The sequence below is a fragment of the Lissotriton vulgaris genome, chromosome 12 (assembly GCF_964263255.1).
Source record: "Lissotriton vulgaris chromosome 12, aLisVul1.2, whole genome shotgun sequence".
In the NCBI taxonomy this organism is placed as follows: Eukaryota; Metazoa; Chordata; class Amphibia; order Caudata; family Salamandridae; genus Lissotriton; species Lissotriton vulgaris.
Window position 1 is genome coordinate 289852657 of NC_141700.1, and position 23771 is coordinate 289876427.

Below are 23771 nucleotides of genomic sequence, written 5' to 3' on the forward strand. Positions count from 1 at the left end.
ATAGATTTATTCATTCCAAAAACTATGAAAGTTTGTCTCTGAACAAAAGAAATGTATACCATTTGTGAGCTGAAATGCAACGTAGGGGTGTGGTTAAAGGATTGGTATTAAAGTGGGTGGCGTAGAAGAGGACATTTGTTGTAAATGGAAGGGGGGTAAAAAAACGGCCAAACAACTCAATCCACAATGGGAGAAACATTTGATCGCCGTGGAGTCAGCAACCAAAAATCCTCCCTTTTGTGTGTGGGTAGAAATGTAGGCAATAAGATGAAGTTTCCCATTTTGCACTTCCTCAAAGAGTACTAAAGTCATTAAGGAAAATGTTCAACTATGACATGTGGCCCATAGTGAAGCCGTCAGAAATATGCAGCTAAGGGGGCGTTGTTGAAAGATGAGACGATAACAGCAGTTTTGAGACATTCAAAATAATATGTGATTGTGGGAATTTGTAAGCACATGATTGAGTCAGCATGCTTTCTAGCAACTTCACACCATATTTAATTTAGTTGTCTTTGTAAATTAAGGAGTTGGCCTCTGTAATTAAAGACACCATAAAGGACTGTGAATGTGCAATGAGCCAATTTTCTCTAATGCATAGGAGTTCAACTGATCAGTGGGAGATCAGCGATATTGTCACAGCAAGAATTACCCATACGAGGGAGGAGCCTAGCCAGCAACCGCGATGGCCGCCTGAGCCCTCGGCTCCGCCGACCCGTCCGCTTCCCTCCCGTACCGCTTCTTCTCCTGAGTGCTGAATCGTGTCTGTGGTGCGGTAACGGGTTTGGGAAGCGACGCTGAATCCAATGATGTGCTCCCCGTCGGTCTTTCTGCACCGGGAGTGACAGAATGCCCGGAACTCCTGCTGGTGGCCGCTGAGTGGGACCGGTCCTTTGTTCTCGGCAGCGTCCGGCCGGACGACAACAACGTCGGCCATTAAGGGAGGTGTTGAAACCGCCGGCGAGACGCGGCAGACGGTCGGGGTCTTCAGAAGTAGCGCAACAGTTTCTTTTTGGAGTCTCTCTGCTACATGGCTTCATTACCGCCGATGCAACAAATGTATCCCCCTCCTCGGATGATTCTGTGAGTCTTCTTGCTACGCAGCGGAATAGAGGGGGCCATTTTGGGCTGAGTGATTAGCACTTGCATACGGCGCCTGTTTAGACCGTCACTGTGTTGTCCCCGTGCGAGGCGCTGAAATGGAGGGTGCTGCCCTGGTCCCTGCGCCCTGGCTCTGCTTGTCTGGGAGTTGCTCTAATAAACGACAGCTAGAAATGGATGCCGAAGATCGGGATCGAGGGTTGCCACATGCCTGCGAGCCCCATGGGCAGGGAACTGAAATATCATCCTCTCCCGTTATGCCCCTGAGTATCGGCGATGTCCTGGGTGCTTTGGCTGATCTGCGGGATGCCTTGTGCTACGACGCCCGTGACCTGGAGCACCGACTGGACGACGTTTTGCCCCCACTCTCCTCGGCTGACCGAGCGGGCGACTGTGCGCGGAGCATATCGCCGCGCCCTGGGCTCGGCAGTTGTGTGCAGCCTCTTCGGAGAAACGTGGAGGTGTTAAATGTGAGTGAACTCAACATCACTGCGACACTGACTGTTGCAACAATGGAGGACAGTGTGCTTTCTGTACTTGGACAGATACCAGAAGATCGCAGTCGGACGCCATATCTACTAACACCAGCGGGTTCTGTTGGCAAGATTGCTCCGCCTACTCTGGGCATGTTGCTCGGGATTGAGTTGCCTGACTTCGACGGACTACTGCTGTGTGCCTGCCCGTACTGTACTCTTGTGGATCACACTGTCCTGCTTCGGATGACTATTGATGGACGTTGCCCTATCTCGAGGTGGTCATGCCGGCTGCTTCTCCTGCTCCATGGGGCTACGCCGCTACTGCACTTCGCTGGCGCACTGGATCGTAGGGGTCAGGGTTGATTCTGCTTTTTTCTTGCCTTACTACCGCTATTTACATTACTAAGACTGTGATGGACGGACGGGGATGCTGGACGTTGGATATGGTTTGATTGGGGTCGGGGAAGTGGTGGCCGATTACACTCCTGTTGGTTGTTTTGGGTGCTCATGGTTGGCCCTCCTCCGGTAATAAATGTTTCCTTTTTCTTTTCTTTCTTCTCTTCTTCTTTATTTCGGGTACTCTTTTTTGGGCGACAGGCACACTGCTAGGGGGGGTAGGCCGTAGCCTCTGCATGCGTGTAGGGTGGGGGGTCGGGGGGGGGGGGATATTATTTTGTCCGCTTTGTTTCTATGGGCCTCGGTTTTTTGTTTTTTTTTATGCTCCTTTTTCTTCTCCTTTTTCCTGGGTCAATGGCGTCGGTTGTAAGGGGGTGGGTAGCAATTGGCACGCAACGTATTCTGAGACTGCCTATCCTTGTGTATTGTTTTGGTGCCGCCATTTCGATGTTGTCTCCCTGCTCGCTGGATTACTTTGCTATGCGTAACCCATTTCAGTTCGGGTGGTATGCCTGGTCCTTGATCCTATCTAGTCTTCTAGTTATTACCCTTCATAAAAAACCTTTTAAAAATGAACCTTCACTTCTCCTCCTCCTCAGTAGTACGTATTTCCTCCAGTGTAATTTAAGCCTACTGTACTTTGTTTGACGAACTACTGTGGTGTCGTAATGTGTACGGATGTGCTCTATTCATTGTCGAGGCCGGCCGGATGGTTGTAGGCCCGTATTTGTTTCATGACATCGTGCAATAAAGGTTTTCAAAATTTTTTTAAAGAATTACCCATACACGAGGCATGAAGCATGTATGTGGTTTGAAGCCGGAAAGAATGCGGGTATGTTGAATGTGGATAAGATTGTTAGGATTGCGATGTGTAAACCCGGAGCGTGCAGTGTGCCAATTGATTGAGTAAAAGATCAGTGGAGGCACATCTTTACGCCTGGGTGGAAGTATAGAGCATGTATGAGAATCTGTACTCTTTTAGAGAGTTGGTGGTGTGTGAGAATCAGAGCCAGAACGAGGCCAAAGGAATTAGAGTGGCACATCAGGGAAACAAAATTGACACACAGGAATCAGAGAAGGAGAGTATCAGAGTGAGAACATGGTCACGCAACTTGTCACAATACAACACATTGAGGAAATATACAGTTAAAGGCAATGGAACTTAAACATGAACGGAATATTCCATCGTGTGAGGATCAACCAGCACAAAGACCGTTTGTTTTGGGTCTGACCACCTATCCTATCAATAACCTATACACATCTACTGAGTAACTAATCAGAGTGGTAGGGAACACCTTCCGGTCAAAGCATTCATTACTATACAAGTAGGATGTAATATTCTTTAAGTTGGTGTTAAAGTTTAAGAAACAACATTTGCAATATAATTCTACCACTAAAGGTGTCCTACGAGCACTTTAGCTTATACATACAATAAGTATGACTGCAAATATGTTATGGGCAGTTATACGTAAATGACAACTATGTATTCTACCTCTCGTCTCTCATAAAATGTTGAAGGGACTAATATGCCTCTTTTGATCAAACATTTGGTGTTATGACTCACAGAATTGATTATTATGAAGTTAAGAAAGTTTTCAAAGATACTAGAAGATGTAAAACGTATTGAATGTAAAACAGGGAAACCTCAGTAAAAAATCTTAATTGGATGATAAAGCGTATTAAAAAAAAATTGCCATGAAATGGTGAGATGTAGAAAGCAGGGTGGTGATAGTCATAAGCAAAAATTCACTATAATTTTTACGGGCTTGAAGAATGGCCAAAAACCTGGAAGAGGACACATGTAAAATGGGAGCTCAAGCATTCCATATGCATTAATGATAATTTCCTTAATGGACTGTGTAGCCAAGGGCTTTGCGAAGGTGGCATTACGGTGCCTGAATTCCTAGGTTACCGAGAATATGATAATTCCATGGAATCAGATTGTTTTAAGGGAACAAAAAGTACTATTCATCCATGCTTTTCTCTTTAGTATTTGGCCTGCAAGACAGTATGCATGGCAGAACAGCTATATCGTTGCTTTTTAGGCTCCAGGGCAAGTGCAATTGGATCCGGGGGCAGCTCGGTGTGCAGTGAAAAGGCACACAGGAATAGGAACATAATCAAAGGGGCAGAACTGGATATAAGCTTGGCTGTGGGCTTGCTCTCCTCATCTTCAGTTTAGCATCCTTCAACCTGCAGTTGGTCCAAAATAGACCGAGACCCCCATTTAAGATGATGACTTCGTGATAAAGGATAATTTATTAGTAAGCCTGCGGCGCGAGACCACTGCTTACTAAATGAATGTAATGATATTAATCTAATTAACATTTTAAAAATGAGGATTTAGATTTTTGCACGTGAAAAATGTTACGAAATCATGTTTATAGGATTGAAGTATATTGGTAGTGTTCATTTCCTTCATGAAGCTCGCATTCTAGCTCCTAGAACATTTAGCAACCGCACTGTGAATGGGCTACTAGGATGGCATAAAGAGTTTATGCTATTTTTTTTAATAAGGAATTAGCAACTCTGCCTCTTGTGAGAGCGGATGGTGGGGAGGCGATACCGATATGTTAGGGTGAATTATCTACAAACAAATGAAGGTGGTAGATGTCAAGCATCCTGCACAAAAGGAAATCGCAAGTTTCCGATCAATAGATGTTAGTATCAGACCTCATGAGGGTCGGTGTATTGTGTAATGTGAAACAGCCTGGATTATATTTCTGAGAAGAGACCATGAAGCCGGATGCAGAACTTAAAGGTGAAGCCAAGGTATAGTAATTACCTTAGCACCAGTCATCGTCATCATAGATCCTAAAATGTGCTATGGCCTACTCACATGCAGACTGGTTCATGACCCAACTAGGTACAAGGTTGGGCTGGGATAAAAGTTCAAAACGAGGACAGAATATGTACTTGTTTTCTCTGAGTGGATCATATACAACCTGTCTGTGATTCCTTCAAGCACAGAAGGTAATAGTGATGCCTATATTTCTGAATTATCCAATTTTAATCAGAAATACTGTCTGAATACTTTTCCAGCTGGATCTTACCATGGACCCAAGGTAGGAGGTGAAATTAAGGAGGATGGGCCTCATCTCTGGGATCTCTGAAGACCAGAGGAAAGGTAATGAATGTTGGACCAACTGCTACCACTGATTCCAGCTGCCGGTCTGCAGATTCACAACTGACAGGGAAATACAGTCTCTGCTTACAGCATGAGAGCTGATGTCAGCATGCTCTAGTAACAAGCGCCAAGAGTATGGCTTGGGTGGTTAAGGGAGAGGAAGACTTGCCACAGTGGAAGGGGTTGGCGAGGGATGGTGGCAGGACAGGGTTTTTTAATACTGTAATGTTGAAGGAGATGGTGAGTGACTGAGGTAGAATTTTAGGTATTTTGTTTAATAGGTAAATGGGGTATACTGTCAAACCTGGTATGATTACAGAATTTGTTTAATGTATTTTAGTGGAAGATAAGAGTGATGGCAAGTATATGGGGGGTGTTTGGAACAGCACAAAGGATTATCTAAAGTGCAGGGAATGAGGACGGTGGGGCCTCTACTACTGAACAGCTGAAATGATCACAGGGAGAGAGTTGGGACATACACAATATAAAACCATAGTGGTGTAGCTGTCAATAATGTGGAGTTTTCTATGATGCTTCATGTAACATCATAGACAACTCAAGCTTTGCCTTGTTGTGTATTTGATATGACTTGGAAGCGCTCTGTGGAAATCAACACCATTATTGACAACTATGCATCTTAGTTCTGTTTATTTAATTCAGACATTCCAAATTGTTAAGCATCTTACCATGTGAAAATAAGTTCTAGAGAAAAGGAAAGGTGTAGTTTCCCCTAAAATTCTTTAGATAGGATATTATATGAGCCACTAGAATACTAGCAAGGTTAATACAAGAAGATGGAAGTTCCACCGCAGTGAGTATCATTACACACAATGAGTACCATGTGAATTGAAAGGGAACCTGTCACAAAAGATGTAATGGCTAAACCTCCTCAAGAATGTTGGGAAGACTGAAGGTGAGAAAAAAAATTGCATCAATATGCTAATGTCTAAATCACAGTGAGTCCTTAGTGTACACACAGTGTACTTTCTTTGCTTCCCTGCACTACTAGTTCTAGATAAAGATAGCATCATCACCACATGCACACATTCAGCTTTACCTTTCATTTTTTCTGTCATATTATTCAGAGTGGGACACAACTGAGGCACTCTGTATGTTAAAGCTTGGAGTTCATAAGACAACTTCACAGGTGGTTCCAGGTTGGCATCTTCATATCTAAGAACAAAATATTGGTTATTATTAGGAACATTGCCAAACATCATGATATTCTGTTTCATCACTTCATGACAGACAATACTTGTATTTAGTATTTGTAAAGCACACAACTCCCCCACAGAGGGATATTCCGGTGCTAGACTGAGTCAATAACTGGTTCAGATTAACAGTCTAAAGTGGATACAGCCATGTCTTCAACTTTTTTCTGAAAGTCAGCAAATCCCACACAGTGCTCCTGAGGGAGCCTATTCCAATGAGTGGTGGGAAAAAAATTAAAAGATCATCCACCAAGCCGGGATTTCATAATTCTTTTACAGGATATTAATGCCTTACTGGCTGATCTGAGATTTCGAGTAGGTTTGTAAAAATTGATTTTATTTAGCAACAGCCTTGGGTTGTTACCATAAAGTGCTCTGTGTGTTTGGCACAGTAACTTAAAGATGGCTCATTTGCGACTGGTGGCCAATGAAGCTGGTCTAGGCAAGAAGATGCTAAGCTCCATTTACCTACATTGGAAATAAGTTTGGCAGCTGTATTTTGGATGGTTTGAAGCCTTAAGAACAAACCATCGGCCATGCCAACATATAATGCATTTCCTTAGTCAATTCTACTCAGGATCAAAGCTTGGAGTATGTTCCTTCTGCAAGCTACTGGGATCCGTTGGAACATGTTCATGGGGATAAGCAGCAGTCCAAAACGAGTCCTTTGTCCGAAAAATGAAGCAAAAAAGAAAACTCCTCCATTCACTTGGACCCCTGCCCTTACAGGTAGTTTACTTACAGTCAATGCAATATGGATTGTGCAAATTTATTTTAGACAAGCATTGGCAAAGCCAATATGTCTGGCCTATGAATGAAAGTGCCTCTAATGTCACTGATGGATGTAGAAATTCAACAAGTCATCAAACATGTAATTGGTCACTAACCCTTGCACTCACATGTCCATTCATCAGTCTACTGACTTTATCCTTCCATTAACTCTCAAACAAATGCAAAAAAAACACATACAAAACAAAACATAGCAGCAGGCATTCATTTTGAAAAGGTATTGCAAATAATGATTCACTGACAAAATATCAAATCCATTATTATCATGGTATATACATATTGAGTCAAAAATATCAAACATAAAAATATTGTTTCTTTAAACTTATAATGTAAATGACAAGTACTATTCCCACTCCAGTTGGTGCAACAGTAGGGAAAGTGTTGGAATGCCGAGGGGTAAAATGTACGATTCCCACTCCAGTCTGCGCAACAGTAGAGAAAATGCTTGACTCGGGAGGGGTAAAATGTACTATTCCACTCTAGTCTCTGCAACAGTTGAGAGGGAATAGTTCACTTCAAACACAATATTTTAAGAACTGTATTCAATAACAAATAAAATAATATTTATGTAATTAAAATAACACACTATATTTTAATGATTCAGTCAATCCATCAATGGCTGGCATAGCGCAACTGCACCTGTAAGGGTCTCAAAGAGCTGGGGAAAGTAGCTGCTGGTCCAACGAGGGCACTATGGTTCAGTCGAAGAGCCAGGTCTAGAGGTTCTTCCTGAATTAAGGCACAGATGGAGATTGCCTGAGGTGGAGGGGCAGGGTGTTCCAGGTCTTTGCTGCAATTCAGGAGGAGGATTTTCCTCTGGCTGTGGTCTTGCGGATATGTGGGTTGGAAGCCAGGGCTAGTTAGGCAGAGTGGAGGTCTTTGGGGGGGGGGCGTGGAATGTGAGCCGGGCATTGAGGTATGCAGGTGTTGTGTAGGGCTTTGTAGGTGTGTGTGTGAGGAGCTTGAAGGTGATTCTTTTGTTGACTGTGAGCCAATGGAGGTCTCTTAGGTAGCTGGAGATGTGGCTGGGGCGGGGGATGTCGAGGATGAGTCTGGCGGAGGCATTCTGGATGTTTTGCAGTTTCTTGAGGCGGTTCGGGGTGATGCCGGTGAGGAGTGCGTTGCCATAGTCGATTTTGCTGCTGACTAGTCAGTGAGTGACCGTCTTTCCAGACTCAGTGGGGATCCATGTGAAGATTTTTCAGAGCAGGCGTAACGTGTAGCAGCAGGAGGGAAACAGCGTTTACAATGCTGTAAACACAACATGGTAACTTTATAACACGGTCGTTATAATGCATGCCATTACATTGCAAGTCTTATCAATGACTTGCTGTAGGGGGCATGCAACACCAGGAAATGTGATGGATTTTAAATCCAACACCTTCCCAGCTGTTGCGCAAAAAGGAGTAGGAATAGTAATTAATACTATTCCTAAGTCCAGCACGCCCCCTACAACAAGTCCTTGAAACGACTTGCGATGTATGGCATACGTGGTAACAATGTGGTTATTGTAACAACCACTTTGTCAAGCCATGAGTAGTGAATATATGCAATGTAACGTTATACATTCAAGCAGGATGATGAGACAACGTTGATCTGGTGGTTCATTGTGAGCGAGGAGTCCAGGATGATGCTGAGTTTCTGCGCGTGGTCTGTCAGTGTGGGGTGAGTTTTAAGTGATGTGGGCTATCATGTGTCCTCACAGGTGGAAAGGGTGGAGCCCATGATGAGGACTTCTGTCTTCTCTGAGTTGAGCTTGAGGCAGCTGTTCCCCATCCAGGCAGCAACATCCTTCATTCTGTCGTGAAAGTTGTTCTTGGCGACTTTGGGTTTGTTGGTGAGGGAGAGAACAGTAGGGTGTCGTTGGCATAAGAGACGATGTTGAGCCCGTGGTTCCTTAGGATGGCAGTGAGTGGCGCCATGTAGATGTTGAAAAGCGTGGGGCTCAGGGACGAGCCCTGAGGTACTCCACAGCTGATCTGTCTAGGTTCGAAGAGGAACGGAGGTAGTCTGACAGTCTGTGCGGCACCGTGGAGTGTTGTGGATAGGGTGCAGTGATAGATGTTTTGAATGGTTTAAAGCCTGTGAAGAAGTTGGTTTGGGATGCCGGCGTAGAGTACATTGCCGTAGTACAATTGCTTGTGATGAATGCCTGCGTGATGGTACGCCTGGTGTTCACTGAAAGACTCTTGAAAATTGTACGCAAATTACTGGGGATATGGAAGCATGTGGAGGTGACAGCGTTGACCTGGGACTTCATGATGTGGGTGGTGTCCAGGATGAGGCCTAGATTCCTATCGTGGTCAGTTGGGATGGGTGTGGGTCTGAGTTTGGTGGGCCACCAGGTGGAGTCCCATGGTGAGCTTCTATTCCCAAAGATCAGCACTTAAGTTTTGTCGGTGCTGAGCTTGAGGCTGTTTTCTTTCATCCAACAGCCCACACTGGTCATGCATAGTTTGAAGTTTGTCTTGGTGGTGACTGTGTTGTCTGAAAGGGAAACTGTGAGCTGCGTGTCATCAGAGTAGGGGATGATGTTAATTCCATGGGATCGATGTTAGCCAGAGAAGTTATGGTCATGTTGAAAAGTTTAAGCCTGAGTGATGATCCCTCTGGGACTCCTCAGATGAGGTCCCTAGGCTCTGATGTGAATGGTGTGAGCCTAACATGTCATGTTCTTCTGGAGAGGAAGGAAGCTATCAATTTGAGTGTTGGTCCTTGTATTCCCACTGTGCACAGATGGATGCAGACATGTTCGACTTTAGAGCGCCGGTGGTATGGCGCCCTACGGTCGCCATTGGCTCAGGCCTCAGATATTGGGAGAAGCGTGGGGGCATTGGCTAGGCTCAGCAAGACAGTCCAACAGGAGCAACAAGGCAGGAAAAACACAAATGGTGAAGCAAGTCGGGGGGTCAAATACTGACAGAAGGGCCCAGGATGCAGAACAGAGCAGGAAGAGAATCATAAGATGCAAAAAGGAGCAATTGAGAGGAACAAATGATGCAAAAAGAGCACTTAAACAGAGATAGGGGCCAGATAGAGCAGATGGCATAAACAAAGAAAGAGTATGTACTAAGTTGGGTACAGAATGAGCAGCTAACAAGAAAACAGCAGGAAACAAACACCAACATGAGTCAAAAGGGCAAGGTGAGGTCAAGGTTGCACTGAAGCAGAAGAGAGATGTCTAGGTGTAAGATGTAAAACCATTGCCTACTACAGTATAGTCTGTGAGATTCCATGTAACAAAATACCTGTCTAAATCGTTTAGCATGGGAAATAGCCACTGCAACGCTGCTGTTTCCACGCATAACCTTAACCACGCATGCGTGGTTACCATGGATAGCCTTTACCACGCAATCCTTTACTATGAGATACATAGTAAAGGCATGTGTGTTAAAGGTACAATTAAAAAGGGGGCTTGGGAGGTCTTTCCCCCCAAAAAAAACATTTGTGTTTCAAAAAGGGGGCTTGTGGGGTCTCCCCCCACAAAAAAACCCACACCTGTTTCTGTTGTTTTCTTTTTCAGTTGTTGAAAGATGTGGAGGCAATCAGGGTCGTTAGAGGAAACAGAACGACACTTCCGCTTCCACTTTACGATGTGCACCGCACCTCGGAAGAGCTTGAAGAGGAGAGGAAGTGGACAGGTAAGGTTTTTTTTAGTTAAATAAATAAAGGAATGAGGGGGTGGTGTCGCGCAGGGGTACATTTTTAGGGTTCAGGGGAGGAGTATTTGATAGAAGGGTTAGTGGGTGGGGGAATTGCGCAGGGCAAGAGTTTTAGGGGGTCATTAGGATGACGGGCGGACTTAGTCCGCCCGCCATCCTGTCGGAACTAGGGACCACCCGCCATAAGGGCGGGGTCCCGTGGGTGGAATTAGGATGCAGCCGCCACAGTGGCGGCCGCATCCTGCATTTATAACATTGTGGCGGGTGGTGCTTTCTGCACCGCCCGCCACAATGCCATAAATGCATGTATGCATTTGCATACACAATGTGGCAGGCACCGCGCGGTGCCTACCACATTGTATATGCAAATGCTGGGGGGTACCACAGGAACCCCTGTGTGCACCCCCCCCACCCCTCCTTCACTTTGGGGGCCCGCATGGGGCCCCCAAAGTAAAGACCGCGAGCCTTTCCGTGGCGGCATCGCCGCCACTGAAAGGCACCTGCCCAGGCCCATCGTAATATGGCTGCCGGTGTCTAATAGACACCGCCACCATATTATTCCTTTTCCGCCCCGGCGGCAAGGCGACTGGGGCAGAAAAGCGGCAGACGGTCTTGCTGTCCGCCGAGGTCCTCCCCGCCATACTAATATGGCGGGGGGAAGCGCCCAACATCATAATGGGGCCCTTAGTGTTCCAGGCAGGGGTATTTCTTAGAAGGAATGGGGGCAGAGGGTCGCACAAGGGTACAGTGAAGGGGTATTAAAAAAAAAAGAGATGGAAGGGTGAGGGTGCAGGGGAGCAGTGAAAAGAATTGGGGCAGGGATCGGAGATAACCTTTACCATGAAAATGCCATTATCATGCATGGCTCTACAATGAAAATTGTTGTAAAGGTATGCGCGGTAAAGGCATTTTCATGGTAAAGGTTTTGCATGGTAATAGCATTCACGTTGTAACGCATGCGTGGTAAAGGCATACGTTGCAACGGAATGTGTTGTAACGTCATCAACCGTTTAGCACAGTGTAATAACAATCTACCCTTAAAAGCTGTGTGCCTTTAGCACATAAGACCAACTTTTTTTGTCATGCATTTTGATTATGAACATGTCTGACAATTTTTCCGAGTGCACTGATAAGGCACCCACCGTTTAAAAATGGCTTTCTACTATACAAAACACAGGCCTACAGAAGTGCACAGAAGCTGGCAACAATCAGGCATACATTTATAACATTTAAAATATGAAAATAATTTACAGTTGGCAAGAAAACACGCAGACAGTCTATGTTAGTATGGCCTAACAATAATCATCACAGTAAAATTCTACTTCCCTGGATTGTTAGAGTGGGTGACCAACACTATAAGTCTTGCCAATTGTGTTAATCTGTGGGATTACAAGTAGCCAAATACCTTTCAATGGACTGTAACATAATCTGACAAAAATCCACTTTTTAGGTCTTCTAACTTTACTGTATGTTTTTCCCAATAAATAAGCCAGACCTATGGTATAGGGCTTAACATTTCCATGCATACCAATCAAGCCTAAAGCTGTTAACATTGGCTTGTCACCATAACCAACTCAGGCCTACTGTACAGACCGTAAACTTTCCCACAAAGCACCCTTCAGGCACACAGTCATAAAATTGCAAGTTTATAAAAATTGCCCTTGGCATAGCAAAATAGTATCTCTCCTAACAGCACTCAATCATGATTCTCACGGTGTAAATCTTCTAAACTCCCGGTTTGTCGGGGGGTGGGGGGGGGGGGGGGGCAGAGCAACCAACACCAAAACCTTTGCCCACTATGGGAATCTATGAAATTCCATGTAGGCTTGAATTCTGAGTAATAACAATCCTCCCCTGAATGCAGATTTACTTTAACATATGCTTTGCACAATCAATACGACAGACTCACTGATTTAATCATAACTTTTCATCATAAGAAACAATCAGGCATTTAGCCTTCATAACTGATTGTCATCCTAACCAACTGGAGCACATTAAAGTGAGCGAAAGCTTTCCACAGGGCAATCAGGCATAGAGTCATAAAAGTATACAAAATACGGTTGGCAATGCAAATTACTATCTCTCCTAAAACAGCCTAATAAGGATTATTGCAGTGAGTTTCATCCATTCCTCCAATTTGTTCAGGAAGATCACCACCACCAAAAACCTTGCCTACTGCAGATATCTGGGAAATTTTATATAACAAAGTGCCTGCCTACAGGCTTTACCACAGTGTAATAACAAACCATCCTTAAAAACCTATTGTCTTTAACATGTGCATTTCACTATGAATAGCTTACTGGCTTTGTCATAGCGGTTCACAATAAACAGATAAAACCTATGAAATCTGGCATGCTTTTCCAATAATCTGATGAAGCCTTTATCCTTTAACATTGGCTTTACACTTTATCCAACACCAACCTATTCAAGTGCACATAAACTTGCACACAGCTAAGGAATTACAAATATGTAGAAAAATACCCCTTGCAAAACAATATAAAATACCTCTCAATAGGGCCTTACAAGAATCATCACAGTGAAACGCACTAGGATTTGTCAGAGATGATGGCCAATGTCAAAACCCTTGCCTACTACAGTAATCTGTGAGATTCTATGCAACAAAATACCTCATTATAACACACAGTAAAATTCACACCTAAATGCAGATCGATTTTAACATATGCTTTTCACAATAAATACATCAGGCCGAGAACCTTTACTATAACAATTCGTAACAGGTCAGGCCTGCAGCCATAATTATTGGCTTGTCAACATAACCAATTAAGGGCTGCTGCATATAGTAGAAACCATGCCACAAGTAAATGTTGCAATACATGCAGTCTTTTTGGTGGCAGCACAGATCCGGTACTCCGGGGGACCAACATGTGAGTGTAGCCGAAGCGGCTCTCTCGTTGATCTCTGAAAGGTCATTTTTGTTGATCACAGAAGGTCTGGTGACAGTTGAACTGTCAAGCCAGACATTAAAATCCATGTCGTTTTTTTACAACACTCTTTCCATCTGTGCTTCTGCTAGAGTAAAACACCATATTTAATTATCTAACACACTTTAATATCATTTTAGTATCATGTTTGTGACCTAAAAAATCAAGCTCAGGCAGCTGGGGAAATAGCATTTGTAAGAAATGGAAAAATAATGTTGTACTATTTCTTCCAATTTCATATTAGGAAAATGAGCTAAACTTTTTGACAAACAAAGAAACATTTATTTGCTGTACTGCAAACAAAACAAAAAGAGGACAAATTCTGTGTGCTCGCTTCTTCCTGATCTGGTGCAAAACGCTTGATGTATTATGGGCCATTCCTTATTGTGCAAATGGGAAAATGGTGGCACATATGTGCTCCCTTTTCTGCGTCACTACAAACATTAACTAGCAGGTTCTGACTATCAAAAAGGAGAACAGGTGATATGGTCCCTCGCTTGCAAATGGTAATACAATGAAGATTAAATCATACGGTGAGCTTTAGGATAACAAGACACGTTCACAAATAATATGTATCCAGTCATTGGTTTGTAGTGTGCTCTATGGAAATGATCTGTACTACTGCACATTACATATATATCACCCGAAGAGATGTTCCAAACACAAAAATGCAATCTTGTTGTAAAGTGCAGATTTTGGATGGTCATCCTCCCACTTTTTGCTGTTAGATGATGTGGTAATTGATCTGAAAGTGTGCTGGGCCCTGCTAATCAGGCCTCAGCACCAGTGCACTTTCCGTTAAACTGTAAATGTGAATTGGTACATCCAATTGGCAAGTACTTTGACACCCCTGTAAGGCCCTACCAAATGGTACCAGTGGTACCCAGGGCAGGGATGTAAAATGGGCACTATACCATGTCAGACCTGTACGAGCAGCTTGCCTGCTCAAGTATGACCCTAAACACATCATGTGTGACAGGGTCACCTCACTCTTTTTAATATATGCCAGTCACCCTATGATAGGCCTCCTATAGCCCAGAAGGCAGGGTGCGTCATGTTATATGTGTTGGAATATATTTGCAAGCATGTGGTGACCGACCCTCCATAGGATAACATGGGATGGACACTGCACATCCCCAGATGTCAAGCTCCTTTATGGAACGGTCAATTTCCTTCGTGTTTGGTGTCAAACACTGTGCCTTTTCAATCACTAATACAATGGTGGTGTTGAAGTTCAACCAGCATGTACTTAGGTGGCACTTTAGACAGAGCCCACCAAGTTAAACCAGTGTTCTCATACCTTGGTGGGCTTTTTCAAGGGCTTGCCGCCAAGACAGAGATCTGATCTACTTCCAGAGGTCAGAAAGAAAGACCTGTGTGTGCAGGAGATGACACATATGCCCACACAGGATGGTAAGTGAATGGAACCATTATGGCGATGAGCCTTACAGGCTTCACTGGCACTGCTGGACAAAGGAACTTGTACCCCACTAGAGGAGAAAGCCTCCCCCTAACCCAGGCACTGTTTTTCGCAGGCAGGCAGGACAATTAGCTATTCAGGAGTACACGTCCACAAGGCTGGCCATATCTCTAGGGTGCTGTAACTGAAGTGCACAGTTGCGGATGGTTTGGGAAATCTTGAATGTGGTCTAAAAAGTAGGTTCTGACTGGTTCAGTGACGTACAACCACCAGATGTGGTTACTACTGGGGCAAATTAGCCGCAGGACTAGATGCCCATTGGCTACTAGTCCTCATGCCCCTCAACACCCCCTAAATCCAGGATTTAAGGGGCACCCCAGGACCTTAGATTCTACGTGATATCAAGAAGAGAACCGTTTCCACGACAAGGCAGGACTCCAAGAAGAGAGGCGCTAAGCTCTGCAACTGTGGCAGCCACCCTGCACCCGCTGGATTTCGACTCGACCAAGGCAGGAGACCAGTTCCAAAAGGATGGTGAACCTCTCTGCAAACTCCAGACTTCACAAGAACTCACTTGGGCTGGAGGAACTAGTCCCCTCAGCAGGCACTAACCACGAAATCCATGACCTTGAAGTACTGACCACCAAGCTATTCGGAGTGGCCTCTTTAAAGTCCATGGGCAGGTGGCTTCTGGGAACTGTAGTCCCGAACCTCACAGAGGTTCAGCTTTCTACAACATACCCCTGGTCCTCTGGAAGATTTCCTCAATCACAGTTCTTGCACGTACTAAGGCTAGTTGGTGGTCAGGCCAACTGCTACCTGCTTTATTCGACGCTTCAAGGGAAGGGATCCACCAGCATGAATGACCAACCACTCCTGTGGCTCCATCATAAAAATCCTGGATTTGTTTTCACCCTCTCCTGGCACGCCTGTCAGCATTAGCTGCTGCGGATCCTGTTCAGCACCAAGGATAGCTAGAAGCACCTCTGCTAGCACCTTCCTTAAGTTCCAAAGGGTTTTGCTCCACTCGCCCCGCGAGTACCTTTTACTAAGGTAGCCATTTAAAGACCGAAAGCCTGATTGACTGCTAGGGTTAACAGCTAAAGTGCACCTCTGCAACCCGCCCCCTGATCCAGGTAAACTTGTGCTAGCTGTTGTGAACTGGTCTAGGGACTCATGGGACCTTAACGCCAAAGTGGGTTCTGTTGAGCTCACTCCATAAGTAACCTATTTAATATATGTGTTTTTCCTATTGACTGCAACATTAATGTTTTACACTGCCAAGTACTGAGTTATTTAATGCTTGAAATTTGATAACTTTGGTTATCCTTTATATATCGACTTTGTTTAATGTCTAAAAATATATAAAAATCAGCTCTATTTGTATAAATTTGTGTCGGATTTTGCTCGAGTCCTGTCAATTATCATCCATGTTGGTGATGTGAAATGTTTAACACATGTTCCTCTAAGTAGCCTGTCTGCTCTTTGCCACTCTACCAGGACTGAGAGAAGGTGTACATGAGAGTACCCAGGGTTCATCTTTGTGTACTGTGCTAGTATTACATGGTTAGTAATACTTTCACCTTGCAACATTGTTGTTTGAGCAATGGAATTCCTGAACTTGTCTTTCACTTCACCACTTAGACATAAGCATATTGTTGTGTACGAGAACACCTAATTTGAGTTTAGACACACAAGTTAACTTTTCAATTTTTTTTAAAATTGAGTTTTAATTTAAATTGACAGGGCCCTGTTATTACATTCCTATTCGCGAGTAAATTAAAGAGTACAAAGTTTAAATGTGTTTTTGAAAGTAGACCAAAGTATTTTTTAAAGTTTTATTTTAAATAGGTTACCCGCTTTCTAGATAAGATAAGCACACTGCAGAGGGCATCCGAAATCTAGTTGATCACTCACCCAGGGTAAACACCCTTTACAATGAAACTTTTACAACGCACTACCGTTACAACGCGGTCATTACAACGTAAACCATACCAACGCTGGGGGGCACTCTAGGATAGGGAAGAAGTTTAATTTTCTATCCAACACCTTCCCTAGTGCCCACGGGGACTGGAGTTGGAATAGAAAATTAAACTTTCATTATCCAGCACCTCTAAGCGCTATGCAATGAAAAGGTATGCGATGTAAAAACCGCGTTGTAAAGGCAGGCATTGTAATAGCCTGCGTTGTAACGTCATACATCCCATGTTAACTTTCTGTATAATTTTCGAACTATGCATTGCCATAACTTTCTGTTGAAAGACAAAAATAAATAAATAAATACATAAAAATAAAAAATAAAAAGAGTTATACAATGAAACATTTGTGTTTGCATGCATTCATCCATACTTGTATATGTTAACTAACGCATATAGACACAAAAGTATTTATGTTCGGAGTCTGCATCGGTATATTCATCTCTGCATTATCTGTGTACAGACATGTATGTATTAGATGTTATTTATGTGTGTATGGATGTCTGACCGCATGCTTGCCTGTAGGGCAGGCAGCTTGAATGCATAGACTCATAAATCTACTTTGCTCAGCTTGCGTGGGGGGGCTTTAGTGTGGATGTGGAGTGTGCTGGTAATCAGTCTACATATGTGTGAATCAACAGTGCACAAGCGATCTCTATTGGGTTTGCCTTTATTTTATATACATAAAATCTCATTGTGTCTGTCACTCTAGTGCACAGGAAGAAACAACATTACAACAGACTCATTACTTCCTATACTGAATCACAGGCTGGGACATAAAGCATCAATGTTCATAGTTTGTCATGTTCCTTCATATCTCACGGACTCTAGTTAACCCACTGGATCAACTGTAAATCTATGTTTGACAGTATCTAAACCAAGGTTGAAACAATTTCTATGAACACACAAACACATGCCTATATTTGTAGGAATACACTCAACAGGAAAGAAAAGAAATAGGAAAGCGAGTGAATGATAAAAGAGAAACCGTACCTTTTCAATGTGTTTTTAATATCCTGAATAAAACAAGGAGAAAATGGAAGTTACAACTTTTAAATTTAGGTTAGTATTGACCTTTTTTCATAGATATCTTACAATTAAAGAAATGCAACCCATTTTCACATAAAAACATGACAGAAGATATACAAGAAAAAATAGGTTAGAAAAGGTGGAACATTAATTTCATACTTTCTCAGTATTCTATCAGATCCTGTCATTATAAGATTCAATATCTTACCTTTACTGAATGCAGCTTCTGACATGTTATCAAATCCAGCCTTCTATGTCATTCCGCAGTTTCTTCTAAATTGACTTTTTTACATTAATCAGCCTCTTATATTCCATCCGAATGAGCCTTCCATCACCAGTCTATTATGGAAGGAGATTGAGTCTAATGCCTATACTCTTCACCCTGGAAATCTAAGTTCTTATCCCAGCTTTTTTGTGGCTCTAGGCAAATAGTTTTATCTTCATGAGTTTTATTTCTGAATATATATAAAAAGAGTGTGTAAAAAAGAAATCCTTCCAAGAATTTCTGTATTTCTTGCTGATGCAGAACCCAGGCACCTTACTGGTTTACATATACCTTCTCACGTTTAGAATGCTCTTTAAAGAATTTAGATAGCCCTTAGAGCTCGGTCCAACCTACAAAATTGCCTTATAAAATAAAAACTATCATAATATCTGACTAATATCAGATCTAGCCTCCTCCATGTCATCCAGCACAGCCTCACCTCTTTCATCAGATTCAGGTTTCTGCCTTCTATGCAATATACCCTCGTAACGGAAGGTGCTATTATGCTTCTCACTCAAGTCTTCTATCACATCCAGTGTATTACCTTTGATATTTAGCATCCCTCCTGCTGTTCAATACTGTCTTCCTTTTATTGTATCCAGGCACAATCATGACATCAGATCCATATTCCCTATGTCAGATGTAACTCCAGTCCTTCTTTCAGATCTAACTTTCTGATAATCAATGTTTACCTGTCAGATCCAAACTCTCTCCATATATCAGATCGATCTTTCACCTTCTAGCACATTTAAGACTCAACCTTCTTGTAGATCAAGTCTCCCTCCTATTAGACAAAGTAACATTTCTACTACAAGACAAGGATTCTACATGGCTTTTTTCTTATTAATGTGTTTTACATCATTGCACTAATGTAATGAGTCAAAAATGTCATAATGCTAAAATCTAATAAACAAATTTAAACAAAAAAAAAGACAAGGATTCTACCTTAATTGGCATAAGCCCCTACAATCATCTGTCTAATCCAGTCTCCCGCCTAAAATGCTGAATTCCTCCCAGATAAATTATCCTTTCTATGAAAACTAAGTCATCTACCCCCATCATAATTAGCCAAAACAGTGTGTAGGAAAGAGCAGGGGAAAGCAGAACAATAGGCATCCTGCCACAGGGAGATGTGACCACCTTCCAGACAGGAATTAGTTTATTAGGCCTGGGTGGGTGCACTTGCCAGTGACCAAAAGTCTGCATGAGGGGCACATTTAGTGTCCCTGTGCATAGTCCAGTTCAAAACAGTCCTGGGAGCCATTGGCTCCTGCTCTGGCATGAAACTGGACAAAGAACATGTCCAGATCCTCTGCTGGGAGGGTCCCCTGAATCTGTCCAACTCTCTCCCGTGGGTACATAAGGGCTTACCTGGCTGTAGGACCCTAGATTCGATGTGAATAAGATTCTGAACCAAAAACCAATGAACTTCGACCGTCTGGACACTGTGGACTTTGCTGTACTTCGTTTGGGCCCGACTTTGTCTCCCTCTCAGTCTAAAGCATCGTCTGTGTCCGTGCGCCATACAAGCCATATGTAGGACCTGTGGAGCATCAAGGACAACCGAAGACATCTCCTTTGGAGTGAAGGAGTCCCTCCCCTGCAACCGCAGGCACCCCATCGTGATTGACCAGTCTGCTGCTCCTGAGCTCTTACGGAGTCCGAAGGCTCGAGCAACACAGGAGGTGGGTTTCCAAATCCCTCGAGGTCCGAGCTGCCCTCTCACCAAGTTTGAGGTCAGAATCCCTCGTGGGGGCTGCAATACCCAAACCCCTGTGCCCCACGTACTTATGCAAGTGCATATGCTTGTTGGCGTTCCCAAACCAAGTGCACTGGGCTACGAGTAACTCCGACCTCTGGCACAATTTCCACCAAAGAATTTTGGCCTCCTTGGGCTGTTGTTTTGTAAATCTGCTTGAGGCCCCCTCGCAACTCCTGTGCCTCTGGCCTGTGGGTCTTCTTGAGGGTCAACACTGCTTTTCTTGCTCTCCCCTGGTTGCTCCAGGCTTGCACCGACTCCCCTGTGTTTGGTGAGTCTCCTGGACCTTGCTGGTCCGAAACGTAACTTTTCTTGAAATTCTTCGCGGGTTGCCGCTGCCAAGGCTTGTTGCTGCTCCAGCTGGACACCGACCCCTCAGCACTCAAAATTGTTTTTGGGACAGCTTGTATTGGCTCCTGGTTGTCCTTGATGTCTCCTAGTCCCGGTGGCTGCATAGTCAAGAACCCCCTCAATGCACCTGAAGCACCCAACATCAGTGGGCATTCGTCTATTGAGCCCCTGGTCACTCCTGAGTGACCCAGACTCTGTCTCCACTGCTTTCAGGTACTCTTCATCCCGAATCCACCTTTATATTCCAATGGACACTTTTCTTCTTGTGTGAAGTGGCTCTTCCTTGAAGTCCTCCATTGAGATCGACAGCGGTTTCCATCACCACTTCAGCCCTATGCACCCGGCTTCCCTGGGATAGGTAACTCTGGTACTATGGTATCCACAGATGGAGTGGCTCTTCTTCTATGATCCAAAGGGCTTTCTCATAATCCACTGGGAAGGGTCCTTAATCTTTAAAACTTCAATCGTGACTCTCCCATAGAATTGTAAGGCGCAAGCGGTCGTATTCCCATATGCATCCGTCCTCCGTGGGGTCCCAACTTACTCACCTTGGGTAGTTCCTTGGGGTCCCTGCAATTCTACATTCTCTAGACACTGTCTTGATTCGCATCGTGTTCTTATACCACTATTTCAGTATATGGTTTGGTCTCCCCCTGGAGCCCACTGTATATTAGTGCTATTTACTATTGTTCTGTGCTACAGTATTGTGTGCTCTGTGTTTATCTGTGTGTAGCAGATACTGTGACGTACTAGAGAGTGTTATATTAATACATACATCATTTATAACTGCTGTGTGGTTCTACTTTCATTTAACCAATACTATAAAGTTGCATTCTGGTAAAACAAGCTGCTTAACATTCCTTCAAGACTAAGGCTGAAGGCTGCTCTCCACCGCTACCAACTGGATAGTTTTCTAAGGGTATCTTTGACCTCTTAAATCACCATAAGGTTTGTTTGGACAGGTGCAAGGTGCCCACTTTAATTAGTGGACAGTGTATACCAGGCCAACTTCTCACACAGTGTCAAAAAGTTCTTCTGATCCATCCATTTATATCGTATTCACCTTAATTTTATAGATGTTATTGTGGCAGGAATTCACTATCCAAACAGCCCCTCAAAAACCAGTATTTGTTATTTTCTCATCCTTCACCCAGTCTGAGTCACTGTCTTGACATGCAGACGCATCCTCTTTGCATCTGAGGAAAGATTACCTAATATTGAATCGTTTTCGCCCGCTTCTTCTGCAGGTTTTGTGGTTCAGCACAGATGGTTATTTTAAGAAAACATTAGTTGGAGATGCACAATACAAAGGACACTCATTGAGAATTCCTTAGCCTCAATCCTCATTAAGATTTCTACACATTCTTATGTGTCAGATTATAGGATCACTGTTAATAATTTAGCCTCAGCTATGGAAATACCCTCACCCAGATATGCTCCAGCAGTGAGGAAAAACCACTGGTTAGTGCCGAACGTAACAATGGTAGGTGCTGTGTTGAACAGTATCACACTCATTCCACATACAAATTGTACTGTTTTGCCCATGATATGCAACTGTTCACAATGGGACACAGCATTCAGACCAAGATTACCTTTTATAGATTATGAGGACATACTTTCATTGGGCAAAGGATATTTAAAAACCATTGTATCTAGACACTCTGCATGTTACCAGCTCTACAACGGAGTTCTGAACACATATTTTCTAAAATTAACATCATGACTTGGTGTTTAATGTGAATGTGGAGCAGTGTGGGCATATCTAACATGGCATAGCGACTAGCAAGGGCTTGTCAAAGGAGAAGCATATGGGCACAGGTAGAATCTGTATTAATGCTGCCAAATCTGCCTTTATTTGTTTTATTTTTAACTACCCTATTAATTAATTCTGAATTGTCATATTGCACTTTGGAGCTGAGTGATAATATGTTTAATTAATAGCTTTTACCTCCATGTCTAAGATCTAAATTTCCTTCTACCAAAAAGTTGGATTTAAAAGTAGGACCTAATGCTTATTTAATGCCGTTCGGTTCATCTACTGTGGGGTACACACTGATGATTTTATATGCAGGTATTTGAAGGTCCATGTCATCAGTGGGAATCTGTTGTGCAAAGAAATTCCCACCCCCACCAATGAGGACTTTTAAACATGGTACACGATAATAATTTTACTGCCACACAATAGAGTTCATCACATGAGTCTGGTGTCCCAATGTAAGCCTGATGCCTGATGCATGTCAAGCTTCTGTGATGTGAAAGGCCCAAATTCTGAACTGGCATAAATGGTGAAGATGGAGAAAATGCACCCTACCTGGTGCAGGACCACAATGTCCTGGCACTGTTGTCTGGTTGCAGGAATACATCAGTTGCTCCAGCCTTCAATAGCATAGGATCAGAGTTGCCTTTTCCAACGAAAGGTTTATTGATGGACAATAGATGGCTGAAGCCTACTACACCATAAAATACAACCACGCATATGGCATCTCCAGTTTTTGAATAAGGATAGCATATAATTTCCCATTACCCATGGCAACACCCTGGACACAGAAACGGTCTGAATCCTGCCTCTCTTTGCTTTCCCAAAAATTAAATCTTTCATTTTCTGCACATTCTTCCAGCCTTGTCCTATCTCTCTTCTTATGTACCCTTCTTTCTTTTTTATTCAGTCAACGATCGGCATAAATATTTCCCACATATGAACATAAGGTTTCTCTTCCTCTTCTTATGCAAATATACTTACATGCACATCTCAGACACCTGAATGTGTTAGAATTAAGTAATTAGTTCGTTTAGGGACAATTAATGACCATATAATAACTATACAAGAGTCATATAACTGGAAACCAACTAACAGTATCTCTCATACAGTGCAAGAAATTCCCAAGATGGCAATCTATGGAAAAAGTCAAACACATAGGTAGGTGTTGTGTACCAAGATGAACATATTTTCAAATACTATCTAAGGCACCAATATATTCCTTCTATGTGCAGTAAGCTAGTCACAAAGGGGTATTCACTGCAGTCAAAGGGTTCCCATTATATCACTGAATATTCACTATAAAAACATGGCAATTCATACTAATGAAGAAGTAAATCTTCAAAGTATTTATATTGTAAGAACATTGTACAAAATAGCAATATTGGTTTTGTAATTCTTTACAAATGCTAATGTAAACATTTTACCGTGGACAGTCTTCTATTGAGTAGAATCCCTTGATATGCTATTGGTATGACATCCTATACCAAGGACAAGCAAAACTTAGACGTTTG

The 23771-nt window shown here is 43.2% G+C and overlaps 1 protein-coding gene across 1 annotated transcript in view; it reads right to left on the reverse strand.

Annotated features, from left to right (window-relative positions):
• Positions 1–23771, reverse strand: part of LOC147673986 (E3 ubiquitin-protein ligase TRIM39-like) — a 149267-nt gene that overhangs the window by 12998 nt on the left and 112498 nt on the right. The window contains exons 4-5 of the mRNA XM_086945071.1: positions 18091–18113; positions 6155–6270 (exon numbers count right to left, since the gene is read on the reverse strand). Coding sequence (XP_086801197.1) covers positions 6155–6270; positions 18091–18113 — 139 coding nt within the window. The remainder of the gene's footprint in view (positions 1–6154; positions 6271–18090; positions 18114–23771) is intronic.